The 14926-nt window shown below is 36.5% G+C and overlaps 1 protein-coding gene across 1 annotated transcript in view; it reads right to left on the reverse strand.

Annotated features, from left to right (window-relative positions):
* The window catches only part of LOC118831416 (ATP-binding cassette sub-family A member 3-like), a 183452-nt gene that overhangs the window by 154800 nt on the left and 13726 nt on the right, over nucleotides 1-14926 (reverse strand). The window contains exons 4-6 of the mRNA XM_036738755.1: nucleotides 11862-11989; nucleotides 10904-11063; nucleotides 6239-6498 (exon numbers count right to left, since the gene is read on the reverse strand). Coding sequence (XP_036594650.1) covers nucleotides 6239-6498; nucleotides 10904-11063; nucleotides 11862-11989 — 548 coding nt within the window. The remainder of the gene's footprint in view (nucleotides 1-6238; nucleotides 6499-10903; nucleotides 11064-11861; nucleotides 11990-14926) is intronic.

Below are 14926 nucleotides of genomic sequence, written 5' to 3' on the forward strand. Positions count from 1 at the left end.
ATCTTTTAGGTTTAAATCATGTACCCATTTTGACCTTATCTTGGTATACAACTTGTGGTCTATACCTAGTTTCTGCCTACTATTTTCCAGTTTTCCCAGCAGATTTTGTCAAATAGTAAGTTCTTGTCCCAAAATTGGGGTCTTTAGGCTTATCAAACGCTAGACTACTATGGTCATTTACTACTGAGTCTTAGGTACCTAATCTATTCCACTGATCTACCATTCTACTTCTTAGCCAGTGTCAGATAGTTCTAATGATTACTACTTTATAATACAGTTTGAGATCTGGTACTACTTGGCCACCTTCCTTTGTATTTGTTTCCATTAATTCTTGTGATATTCTTGATTTTTTGTTCTTCCGGATGAATTTGGTTAGGATTTTTTCTAGCTCTATAAAATAATTTTTGGTAGTTTGAGTGGCATGGCACTGAATAAATAAATTTAGGTAGGACTGTCATTTTTATTATATTGGCATGGGCTACCCATCAGCAATTAATATTTTTCCAATTGTTTGCACATGACTTTATTTGTGTAAAAATGTTTCATAATTGTGTTCATGTAGTTCCTGGGTTTGTTTTGGTAGGTAGACTTCCAAGTATTTCATATTGTCTACAGTTATTTTAAATAGAATTTCTCTGTCTCTATCTCTTGCTGCTGGACTTTGTTGGTAATATACAGAAATGCTGATGATTTATATGAGTTTATTTTATATCCTGCAGCTCTGCTAAAGTTTTTAATTATTTCAACTAGCTTTTTAATTGACTCTCTAAGTATACCATCTGAAAAGAGTGATAATTTTGTTTCCTCATTGCCTATTCTAATTCCTTCAATTTATTTTCTTCTCTTATTGTTATAGCTAACATTTCTAGTACAATTTTGAATAACAGTGGTGATAATGGGCATCCTTGCTTCACTCCTGATTTTATTGGGAAGACTTTTAGCTTATCCCCATTATATATCAAGCTTGCTAATGGCTTTAGATAGATACTACTTATCATTCTAAGGAAAGCTCCATTTATTCCTATGCTCTCGAATGTTTTTCACAGGAATAGGTGCTGTATTTTTTCAAAAGCTTTTTCTAGAGGTAGCTTTCTGTTGCTTATATCCAAACCCTGGTCAGGAGTTTGTAGAGCTCAGACTAGGAAAACAGCAAACAGATTTTTCCCTGGATCAGATAACTGGGACTACTGAAAGTCTGAAGATCTCCAGCTTGTCCCTGAGATCCTGGAATAACACAACACTCAATACTCTCAAGAAAGCAGAAACAGAACTGGCCCAGACCTTCCTCCCAGAAGCAGGGAAGAGCCCGATCTTAACATCAGGTCCAAAGCCAGGAAGTAGACTGGAAGAACAGGAAAACAAAAAAAAAAGAATCCTACCATAAAAACCTATTACGGTGGCAGGGGAAACTCAAGTCATAAAACCAGAAGAAAATTACTCCAAAATATCCATGAGCAAAGCCTCAGAAAAAATATAGCCTGGCCACAAATTTAACTAGAATTCCAGAAAGAAACGAAGCAAGAGGATTTTTTAAGCCTTAAAATATTTTAAAAAATCAAATGAGAGAGCTTGGGGTAGAGGAATGGAAAAAATGGGAAAAAAGAAGAACTATGCAAAAAAGAACTGAAAAGGGAATTAACAGCTTGGCACAAGACACACAAAACCTTGATTAAGCAACAAATTCCCTGAAAATTAGAAAGAATCAGAGAAGACAATGACTACATAAGGCAACACAAAATATATTTAAAAGTCATAACACTAAAAATACTGAAGAAAATTTAAAGTTTCTCATAGCAAAAACAACTGACATGGGAAACAGATCAAGGAGAAAAGTTTAAGACTCACTGGAATATCTAAACACTATGACTCACTGTCCCCCCCAAAACCTAGACATCATATATCTAGAAATCATAAAAGAAAACTATTCAGACCTGTTAGTACCAGAGAGACAAAGAGAAATATAAAGAATCCACTAGCCACCTCCTGAAAGAAACTCCAAAATAAAAACTCCCAGGAACATTACAGACAAAATCCAGAGCTTCCACATCAAATACTGTGAGCACTAAGAAAGAAAAAAAAATTCAAGTATTGAGAAGCCACAATCAAGATTACACATGATTTAGCAGCCACCACTACGAAAGACCAGAACAATAGTCCAGAAGGCAAACAATATCGACTTACAGTCAAGAATAACTTACCCTGAAAAACTATTTCTTTTTTTTTTTTTTGAAAAACTAAGTATTTCTACAAGGGAAAAAACAATCCTTTCATGAAGTTGAGGGCTTCCAAACATCCTTAATGAAAAGACCAGCAGAAAAAGGTGAAAGCAGAAATCTGGTAGAAGTAGCAATGAAGAGGAGGGAAGGGAATATTATGGACAGAACCAGGTAACATTGCAGTGAATCAGTGTTTTTTGGTGGAGTTACATTACACCATGGGAGGGTATATGAAAGAGTGGTAGGGGAACAGGGGAATGGAGAAGAATGTGACTAACAGTCTCCAATAGGTAAGCGTTCAAAAGATATGAACAAACAGTTCTCAAAAGAAGAATTGTAAAGTATTCACAACCACATTAAAGAGTATTCCACATCAATACTACTGTGCTATAAGAAATGATGAGCAGGCGGATTTCAGAAAAATCTGGAAAGACTTATATGAACTGATGCTGAGTGAAATGAGCAAAAACAAGAGAACATTGTACAGAGTAACCTGCCACACTATGTGCAATGACTAACTTTGGTAGACTTACCTCTTCTCAGCAATACAAGGATCTAAGACAACTCCAAAAGACTCATGATGGAAAATGCTATCCACATCCAGAGAACTATGGAGTCCGAATACAGACAGAAGCATACTATTTGTTCTCTCTCTTTCTGTTTTTTTTGTTTTTTTTTTCTTTCTTATGGTTTCTCCCATTCATTCTACTACTTCTTTACAACACGACTAATGTGAAAATATATTTAATAAGAATGTACATGTAGAGCCTTTATCAGATTGCATGCCATCTTGGGGAGGGGGTGAAGGAAAGAGAGGGAAAAATTTAAAACTCAAAAGCTTATGGAAGTGAATATTGAAAACAAAATTAAATAAATTAATTTTAAAAAGAATGCTCTACATCACTGATAATAAGAGGAATGCAAATCGAAATAATGCTGAGGTTTCACCTTACAATTTGGAAAAATTACCAAAAAATGGCAATAGACAATGTTGGGGGGGGGGAGATTATGGAGTAATAGGCACACCAATCCATTGTTGGTAGAGTTGTGGAATAGTACCACCATTTTGGAAGGCAATTTTGAATTATACAACTAAAGTGACTAAAATGTCCATACCCTTTGAACCAGATACTCCATTATAGGCTTTATACTCCAAGGAGTCATCAATAAGAAGAAAGACTACATATACACCAAAATATTTATAGCAGCACTTTTTGTGATAGCAAAGAATTGGAAATAAAGCAGATGCCCATCAATTGGGGAATGGCTAAATAAATCATGGTACATAAATATAATGGAATATTACTGTGCTATAAAAAATGTGATGAATATAGAGAAACATGGAAAGATCTATAGAAACTGATACAGAGTGAAGTAAGCAGAACCAAGAAACAATATACAGTGTAATGCAACAGTGTAAATGGGGAAAACAACTACATACCAAAAAATCAAAAATGTAACAAAATTATAAAGATCAAGCAGGACTTGAATGAGGAGATATGAGAGGACACCTCCAACCCATCCCTGAATGGGGGTGGGAGGTCCATGAATGTTATACACTTCACATGTTCAGGAGATTTTTCAATGCATAGCTCAATTGTGCTGATTTTTTTCCTCTCTAAAATACTATTTGTTTCATGGGATGGCTCTCTGAAAAGGGGAGGTAGGAGATTCTTGGGATAACTAAGGTGATGTAAGAAACAGATGATAGCAATAAAAGCTTTTTAAAATGTGATAGAATGCTACTATGCTGTCAAAAATTATGAAGATTTCAGAAAAATCTAGGAAGATTTGTATGAACCAATGCAGAGTGAAGTGAAGAGAACCAGCAGAAAAATTTATGCAGTGACAACAATATGGTAAAAAAGCAAACAATTCGTCTTTCACAACATAACTGTTATGGAAGTGTCCTGCATGACTACACATGTATAGAATGTAGTGAATTCCTTGCCTTCTCAGTGGGTGTGGGTGGGAAGGCAGGAAGGGAGAGAATGTGGAACTTAAAAGTTTTGAAAATGAATGTTGAAAATTGTTTTTACATGCTGCTAGGAAATAAGACATCCAGGCAATGGGGTACAGAAATCTATCTTGCCCTACAAGAAAACAGAGGGGAAGAGGATGGGCGGGATGTGATAGAAGGGAGGGCAGATTGGGGGAAGGAGTAATCAGAATGAACCCTGTCTTGTAGTGGGGGGAGGGGAGAGATGAGGAGAAAATTTGGAATTCAAAATCTTGTGGAAGTGAATGTTGAAAACTAAAAATAAATTAATTAATGAATAAAAAAATTCTAGGAAAAAAGTAAAGTACAAGCAAAAAAAAAAGCAAACAATTTTGAAACAACAGGGAGCTGTTATCAGTGTAACAACTAGAGTCTAGAAGATGAATGATAAAACATGCTACCAGATGGACAGGTGAAGAGCTCAAAGTAAAGAATGAGACAATTTTTTTTTTGACATGGCCAATGTGGAAATGTTTTGATTGACTATATATGTTTGTAATGGATTGTTTTCCTTTTGTTCTCAATTGTGAATTTTTAGGGTATGGGGGAGTGGAAGGATGAAAAAGCAAGTTTTTGCTGATTGAAACACATGAAATATTGTATTATCCTAACAACTCCAAGAGTGGTATTGTCCTGCCTTTTGGACAGAATCACTAAGGCAAAGAATATCTAAGTAATTTACCCAAGCTCAGAGTTACTCAGTAGCAAATCCAAGATAAGAACTCTAGTTTCCCTCCTCCTAACCCAGTGCTGTTACGCTAGTCCATGTTGTAAAATAAAAGTGCCCTTCCCAGAGCACAGAAGCTTCATTTTTAAACTATAAATAGACTCTATCCAATTACCATAGAAAAACAAGGCAAAACAAATAACCTCTTCAAGTCCAAACTCCTTAGTTAGGCATTCATCTTCTGAGGCCACGCTTATATGCCACCTCCTGCTTGAAAGGCTTCCCTATCCCCACCTCCCATGCTGAAAGCCAATAGTGATCATTCCCTTAAGTGAATTCAAAGAACACCTCTGACATATTCATCATTTTAAACTTTGTATTACATTTATGCATGTATACAGGTCATCACTACTACTCAAATTCCTTTAAAATTAGGGCTACATTTCACTTTTGATTTCCTTCAGTATACATTGTTTTTAGTGGAGTTTAATAAACATTTGATGAATTAATATAAAAGGTCACTTCTGAAGATGAGTAAGAAGCAGATTCTCAAAAAGACACGATTTCATGAAACCTGGAAATAATACCAACTCAAATCTACATTGGATAGAAGTTTGACAATTCTTTTTTTTAATTGGACTGATATTGGATTTAAGAGAGGAAAAAGAATCAGTAGTAGGTACCCTCATAAGTTATGGCACCTAAAAATAAAAAATCAAAATCAGAAATCTTCCTTTTGTAAGCACATTTGTTTCTATACATTTGTGCTGCTAGGGGTTTGGGCAAAATTGAAAATTTACAATCTTGCTTTGGCTTAACTATAGGATTTTTCACATCTTGTTCAACATAGATGGTGGGATCAACAAGCCTCATATGGCTAGGTGCAGTGATGTCAATGGAGCCTGAATGAGGAAGAGTTGGTAACAGTGAAGTTGGAGAGGACTGGAAGTCAAGATTGACACAAAATGGGGGAAGTATGACATCTTTTCCCTCAAAGACTGTTTTTCTTGTGCATATAAATAATGATGGTAAATATATTATAATTGAGATTTATCAGAATGCTAGCTCTCAGCTCAAGGGGCAATACTCTTGAGAAGTTAACTCCAAGATAAAGATTACGCTTAAGGAAAACCTAAGCAGTGCATTGTAATAATATCAACACTGACACATCACATTACCATCATCCTTCTAATTCCAATGAATAATCCTCACTCTCGTTGCTGAACAGACCCTTGGTTGAAGAAGTAGGCTGATTCAAGCCTATTATATTAATTTTTCATTAGAAGTTCCATCTCTCTGAGCCCCACAACGCCTTGCACCTCTCAGATGGTTTCTATCTTAAGTATGGTAGGTTACCTTCAGTTTTCTCTCCTTCTCATTCACAATGATACGGATGATGTTCAGTACGGTGAAAGTAAAGGCCAGCACAAGAAGCAGAGGCATCGTGAACTGTACAACATTGAGGAAAGGATCCTTAATGAAAGCTGGGTAAGGAAACCTCCTCAGAGTTAAGGTGATTTTGTCAAATAGCTTGTTGGCAGCTTCTGGCGCATGGTACCTCATGATAGCTTTGTCAACAGCATGCTGCACTGTCAGGAATCCTTCTCTGACATATCCTAAATGAGAAAAAGAATAATGAGGATCACGACAGGTACAAAGCAGCTGGCCATTGAAATGGCTCAACAGTGTCTGCTCACAGAACAAGGTAAAGTGACACGAAGGAAACACCCACAGCTGGGATGTAAAGCACCTCCATCTCCATCCCACTCTATGATGAACACATTTCCCTTCATTTCTGACCTGTTCTTCTAATGGCATTCCACCTTCTGGCACTCAGAGAACTGGCTCCACCATTATGACACTGCACTCTGACCATTCTTCCCAGTACTAAACAGACCTTCTCTCCTACTACCTGACATGGTGGTCCTGAGAGAGATCCAGAATTCTCACAGATTCCCTCCCTGCACCCTCATTGCGACTTGCAGACTGTTCCTCTGCAGCCATAACTCAGCAACCTCTCCTACCCTGAGGTTCACACTTGACTATACAAATTTACTGCCCAATCTAGATCCAGGTGGCTGTTATCTACTATTCCCCTGCAAAACCTCTTCTTTTCTCAATGAGTTCTAAAGCTAGCTCACAGTATTTCAGTTCATCTCAGCAACATGCTAGTTACTATTCCCTCAAATATGCTAACATCCCAGTTTTTCAATTTACTTAATTTCCACAATTCCTACAGCACTTCAGCAAGTCAGTCAGTTAGTAAACAATAGTTTGTTAAGTGCTTACTATGTACCAAAGCAAGCCTAAAAATGTACTTAAGTTTTGGAATACAAAGAAAGACAAACAGGGATGATCACAGTCAATACTCACAAGTGAAATACTTCCATAGAGAACTCTGAAATTCCAATATACAATCAAAATTTTCTATCATTCTACCTTTCTCTATATTTTATTCCTTCTACATTTATTTTCATCCTCATCATGGCTTACAATGCTCTCATTCCTCAGTACTTTACCAGTCTAGCGCTTCTGCTCTGAATATATTCTCCTCCCTGAATCTTTAACTAGTTCAAAACTATACTATCTTTTATTTTCCAATCCTACAGTAGGATTATGTTAATTTAGGATGAACAACTATGTTTTGTTTTAAGCCTCCATTTTGTCACAGAGCAGTTGTTATGTAAACCATTATTCCGTAATTAGATAAGGACTTGAGTAGTACAGATTGGCAACGATGTGTGCTATCCAAAAATTTGGTAAATAACTGATAAAAATTCGCCAATGAGAGGAGGCATAGTGTCTTTTTATAAGCATAGAACAAAGAAAAAAACTGAGTAGGCGAGGGAAATAATACAATTGGTGATAGGGCTGGCAGCGTCATGAGAGTGAGGACATCATTACAACACAATTGGTTAGAAACTGGGAACGAGAGGCTAGCAGCAATCCCCTCTTTCCCTCCTGTGATGAAGAAATGTTCATTGTTTAAGTTCTCCTCAAGGTTAGAGATAGTGGACCAGACTTCTTTGGATAACAAACCAGACATCCTTGAAGGATAGCTTGGTGGTGCAAAGATAATAGACCAGACTCGCTGCTGTCCAACTACAAATAAAACAGTGATTAGCAAGAGAAATGAACTTCTAAACTTAGCTCATGAGCAAAGAAACAATGAAATGTGTCTTAAGCAATCATATAAAATGGGACAGTAATACAGAATAGCATCAATTATAAGATGTAGAATCAAGTTAATTTCTTCACTATGAACCTCTAGCGACATTTACTTTAACACTTTCCAGAGTATCCTCATGTACAATATTTGAATTTCCTCTTCCTTGTTCTAGATATACCAAGTTGTTGATTTGTTAACTCATGCCTGAATGAAGCTTATCTAACATATATATATATATATATACATACATACATATATATATATAATATTTTTTTTCCTCATAAGATATATCACAGCCTTCTTTTCATCAGAGACAAATTAGCAGACTATTGCAATGATAACAGCCCTGAACTAGGGTGGTAGCCTTGTGAGTAGAGACAAAGCGAGAGATAATAAAAAGGTTGCAGAAGAAGAACTGACAAGACTTGGCAAGAGTTCAGATATGAGGGGTAAAAGGTTAAGCTCTCAAGGATGACTTGGAGGTTAGGAAACTCTGTAATCTGGAAGGATAGAACAGAAGAATAGAAATACAGAAAAGGATGGGTTTGGGGGAGAAACAATGAGTTATGTTTTGGACATGTTTAATTTGATATCCCTTCAGGATATCCAGATTAAAATGTCCAGTAGAGAGTTAGAGGTGAAGAACTGGAGCTCAGGAAACACTAGAAAAACTAGAACTGAATATATAGCTCTTGTAGGCTTCTCTGTGGACATTATAACTGAAGTCATGGGATCAAATAATCCAGTAAAATTAAAGAAAATGGTTAAGAAAACAAAATGCAATAATTTGATAGGCATATAAGAAACTATCCTAAAAATTAGGACATATAATAAAAAATGAGAAGCTAGAGTAATATTTACTGTGTACGAGGAGATTCCCAAAAGAGCAAAAGTTACAATCATGCTATCAAACAAAGCAAAAATAAGCATTTACAGTCTCGGGAGATAAGCAGGGGATCTAAATTATGCTTAACGATACCATTGACGATGAAACAATATCATTATTAAGTGTGTATGAACCTAATGGCAAAGTATCTAAATTCACAGGGGATAAGTTAACTGAATTGCAAAAAGACAGAGTAACAGTTATTGTAGGGGACATTAAGCCTTCTTTCAGAGGTAGATAAATCTAAGAGAAAGAAAAGGACAAAAAAGAAAAGCAGAAAGGAAAATAGAGAACTGAACAAACTGTTAGAGAAGTTAGATTTGAAAGACAACATCTTCTGAATGGGAACATTAAACAATATAACTATATCTTGATACTACATGGTACCTTTATAAAAACAGACCATGTGCTAGGATACAGAGAAATTTTAAGTAAATATAAAAAAACAAATATTAAAACATATTCTTTACAGAGTTTAGTGCAATAAAAATAGTAATACAGGGAATTCAAGCAAAAATACAGGCCCAAGTAGAGGCTTACTGATATTCAGCCACTAAAGTGATTTTCCTAAAACGCAAATCTTATCCTGTCACCCCCCCCACCCACATTCACCTCTGACTCAGTAAACTCCATTGGCTTCCTATTGTTTCCAAGAGCAAATACAAATTTTTTGTTTAACATTCAAATTTTTTGTTTAATATTCAAAGCCCTTCATAGCCTAGCCCCCTCCAACCTTTCCCATCTTCTTATATTTTACTTGCAGATAATGCAGGAGTCTGTCCTAGTTGCAACCCAGGAAGAGATTGATAGTTGGGGCCATAGTGGATTTTTATGATTTTGACTAAGGGTATTTACAAATTATATCTAAGTGATCAATTACCAAACTTATGATGAAAGGAAACTGTCTTTCTTTCTTTCTTCTTTTTTTTGGAGGGGGAAGGCAGGGCAATTGGGGTTAAGTGACTTGTTCAAGGTCACACAGCTAGTGTGTCAAGTGTCTGAGGCTGGATTTGAACTCAGATCCTCCTGACTCCAGGGCCAGTGCTTTACTTACTGTGCCACCTAGCTGCCCCCAAAAGGAAACTGTCAATCAGAGCTTTAGTTTCCTAACATTTGACCTACTTTGTTAACAGGTTCATGCCCTGCTAATTGATAAAGATTATAATTTTGCATTTCAGTGTACTTTAATTCTATTGAGATAGCAGAAATTTAACAGTGTTATCTCCTTTAGGAACAAAGGTTCAGTATTTGTGAATTCAGTGTTCAGTGACATTATAGAACATAACTACCTTGAAAAATGAGAATCAATTCTCTCTCTCCCCATACACACACACATACGTGTACACACTCACAAAAAAAGCATAAAAATTACAGACTGTAACATAGAATGGCATTCCCATGACAACATATCTCATTTCCTACTTGCAGCAAGTAAAAAGCAAGCTGGAGGGTGTTAGTTTATGTTACGATTCTATTAACAATAATAATAGCATTTATGTAGCAGCTATTGTGTTCCAGGCATTATATTAAGCGCTTTTTACAAATCTTATCTTATTCGATCTTCACAACCCTGGGAAGTAGGTGTTATTACTAACCCCATTTTACAGATGAGGAAACAGACAAGCTGAGGTTAAGTGACTCACTACTGTGTGGTCCTGAGTATCTGAGGCCCAATCAGAACTCAAGTCTTCCTGACTCTAGGCCCAGTGCTCTACATCCTGTACCACTTAGCTGCCCCATCACTTATATTAGTAAATAAATAAAACAAAATCATTTTTATGTGTGAGTTTTCTATTTTCTAAAGATCAAAATACACAATTATTATATTTCTAAGTGTGATTCCCTCATTGCCCCCTGAAATGAGAGAAATTAAGTTTAAAAAAAAAATGGAACTGCCACCCAAATAAGATCGGTCAGTAAACAGATATACTATTACTCAAACAAGCAAGCACAAGGTTCTCCTTACCAGGATTTCCCCCATCAGGAAAAAAGGGTTCCCTGGGCCCTGGAGTTGGAAAGAGTGGAAAAAGTGTGCTAGTGTGCCAGCCTGTTGTTGATCTTCTAAAAAGAATCCTCTTGATCCCAGAGTTCCGTGGAGCATGATGAAAGCGTAGACAGTACTTAACCTAGGAAGAGAAAATAGAAAAGTGTCTGTGAGTTGTTGAAACTCAGAAAAACAAATCGGAAAGAAATCAAATTTAAGATTTATATGAGAAACTAGGAATGGAAAATGGAAAAGGTTGACTATAGGAAGTCTAAATGAATCAGTGAGGACTATCCATGTCAGAGAGTAATAGTAATCATACCCTGACACAAACAACAACAACAAAATTCACTTCTATCCACCTCAGTGGTAGAGATATTAAGCTACCTATGCTATTTCCCTCCTTCCAGCATCACGAATTATTTCTCAGAAGCACTTCATGTTTGAGGCCCCTGTAGACAGATAACCACTCCAAAAAATATTAGTGATTCTCTGAAACCCACTCTAAAATAGGAACCATGCCCAAAATAGACATCTATACACAAAAAAATGTCCTTATCCCTTCTCCATAAAAAAAGACTGGACCTAAAATGTTGAGAGATGACCACTAATTCTAGACTCAAGATTAGTTTCACTAGTCAAGCAATTGACCACAGGTGATTCTGTACAGACATGGATACCAACATCCATTTTCACAGTACAATAGAACTAGAAAGTAGCTTGAGAGATTCTCTATTCTACATTGTTAGTCTAGTGAAACAGTTTGATAGTCCAGAGGGACAGCATAAAATATTTATGTCAATCTTTGAGAATTAGATACTCAGCCAATGTATAGTCTGAAGTAAGTAAAAGCAGTGGCAAACCAGATGATTTGGGGAGCCCTTCCAAATGCTAGCACCAATTAATACAATAACTAGGGCATTACATATGACTTTCTCACCTTAAGTGGCAAGGGATCGTCACTTTTGAGGAAAATGTGGTCAAAAGCAATGGCAGCCAGCACATGTGTAGAGTGATCATCATATTTAATGTACTTCTTAAAATCATCATCTGAGAGAAAGCCTCGAACTGCGGGAAAGAAAATTCAAGTAGTGATCTGCTTGCTTAACCAGAGCAATGTCTCCCTTCTACTTCTAGAGGTATCAGAGTTTCAGTTTATTTCACAGCCAAGGCAGATGAAATTTCATGGGCTTAGAAAGGCTTTATACAACCTTCCCTTCAAAGCCAAGACAATATTTCATTCATAAAAAAAGGTGGAGCATAGTAGTCGTTGGCCAAACTGAGTTTAATCAGATGGTAAGTGGAAAGACACTGGCAAGAATTAATTCAGTTCAAGTTTCCTCCCTAAAAGCTTTCCAGTGTGTCCTTAGTAATGTTCAAGAAATCCCATCTTGGAAAATTCATCTGTGAAAATTGCCCAGAGGGAATCCTGTTTTTGTGATAGAAATAAATGTTCCCTGGGAATAAAGTTAATCAACTCCAATCTCATATTTGATCTAATTATACTCTTAAAACTATTAGGAAAAATTCTAGCATCCAATATGTAGCAGAAGTGAATGAAAGAAATGGCCTTTTCCTATGCTGGGGAGGTCAAACTTTTTCTTTTTCTTTTCCCAAAATCAACCCAAAATTTATTCTTTTGGGAGAATAATATGACATATTAATGAAGGATGCTTCAAACAGAAAGCTTTCTGCATTTGGTCCTAGTCAATTCTATTATCAATACTCTTTAATAGGTGACTTTAAGGCCACAGTTTTGAACTACTTTACACCTCTAGAGTCAGCGGCATGTAAAGTCCACTTTATTAAATAGTATATAGTATTATATGGTATAACAAATCTTAACATGCAAATATATATCTTTATAAATATACATATATATTTTCATATCTATATCTATATATCTGTATCTATTAACTTTAGAATCCATCTTGTGATACCTTAATATATTCACCTATCTAGTTACAATCTCATGCCAACTAAAATAATTTCTCATAGCCTTCAGCCTTGGAGGAAATCAAGGTCTTTTATGTGAATGGACAAGGACAGTCCTCAAAATTCAAGCTGAAATTGTTCTCCTAAGAAGTCACTTGACATTCGTAGGTTGCTTGCCTCTCAATACGTGGGTTCTAGGAACAGGACCTTCTGAACTTCTATGTATCCCCAGTCTTATCCATTACTCAGTTTATCCTACTATTATTTTTTATCCTACTATTAATTCAGTTCTCCTTTTTGAATTGCAAGGAGATTTTTAAATAATCATTTCTCCTACTCCCTCTCCTCTAAACTGAATATATCAACAAAACCCTCGTAACAAAAATGCGCAGTCCAGCAACACAATTCTTACACTGGTCAAGTCCAAACATACGTCTCACTCAGCATCTTAACTTCATCACCTCTCTGGAGGGAGTGAGGAAGTATATTTCATCTTCTGTCTTCTGGACTTATGGTTTAGCATTGCATTGATCAGAGTTCAAAAGTATCTCAACTGTTTTTCTCTATTATGTTTCTCTAGTTCTGCTCACCTCACTGAATCTGTTCATAGAGGTCTTCCTAGTTTCTTCTCAAACTACTGACTTCATAATTTCTTATGGCATAATACATTTATATATTGCAATTTGTTCAGCCATTCATCCACAGGATAGTACCCCCTTAGTTTTCAGTTTGGAGCTACCATAAAAAGAGGTACTACAAATTTTTTTTTATATCTAAGTTCTTTTCTCGTTTCTTTGATCTCTTTAGGGATAGGCCTACTAGTGGTAATGTTGGGTCAAAGGATATGCACAGTTTAGTAAACTTTGAGATGACTGTTCAGTTGTTTTCAGTGGTGTCCAACTTTTCATGAACCCACTTGGGGTTTTCTTGGCAAAGGTATTGGAATGGTTTGCCATTTCCTTCTCCAGCTCAATTTACAGATGAGGAAACCGAGGTAAACAGGGTTAAGTGACTTGCCCAGCATCACACAGCTAGTAAGTATCTGAGGCCAGATCTGAGGAAGATGAATCTTCTTGACTCCAGGCCCAGCACTTTACCACTGCACCATCCAGCTGAAACATAGTTCCAAACTGCTTTTCAGAATGGCTGAATCAATTCACAGTTTCACCAAGCGTGCACTAGTGGGCCTGCAGCCCCCCTGACAATTGTCGTTTTCTTCTTCTGTCATCATTGCCAGTCTGATAAGTGAGAAGTAGAACCTTAGAACTGTTTTAAGTTTTATTTTCCTAATTATTTGTGATTTGAATAATTTTTCAAATGGTTGTTGATAATTTGGATTTCTTCCTTTGAACATTGCCTGTTCATATATTTTGACAATTTATCTGTTAGGAATGCTCTTAAACTTAAATATTTTCATTTGCTTCTTAACATACATTGAATGTGCGCTACAAAGTTTCCCAGTTACTTGTTGCCCTTCCAGGCAGACTGTTTTTTTAATTGACCCCAAGCCTACAAGAATTCCTGGGGGAGCATTATTTTAGTTTAATATTTTAGTTTTCAACATTGATTTCCACAAGATTTTGAGTTACCAATTTTCTCCCCATTTTTACCCTCCCCCCCCACTCCATGATGGCATATATTCTGATTGCCCCATTTTCCCAGTCAGCCTTCCCTTCTGTCACCCCACTCCTCTCCCATCCCCTTTTACCTTACTTTCTTGTAGGGCAGGATAGATTTCTATGCCCCATTCCCTATATATCTTATTTCCCAGTTGCATGCAAAAACAACTTTTTTTTGAGCATCTGCTTTTAAAACTTTGAGTTCCAAATTCTCTCCCCTCTTCCCTTCCCATCCACCCTCCCTAAGATGGCAAGCAATTCAACATAGGCCACACATGTATCATTATGTAAAACCTTTCCACAATACTCATGTTGTGAAAGACTAACTATATTTCCCTCCATCTTATCCTGTCCCCCTTTATTCAATTTTCTCCCTTGACCCTGTCCCTTTTCAAAAGTGTTTGTTTTTGATTACCTCCTCCCCCTGTCTTCCCTCCCCTCTATCATCCTC

The sequence above is a fragment of the Trichosurus vulpecula genome, chromosome 9, assembly GCF_011100635.1.
Source record: "Trichosurus vulpecula isolate mTriVul1 chromosome 9, mTriVul1.pri, whole genome shotgun sequence".
In the NCBI taxonomy this organism is placed as follows: domain Eukaryota; kingdom Metazoa; phylum Chordata; class Mammalia; order Diprotodontia; family Phalangeridae; genus Trichosurus; species Trichosurus vulpecula.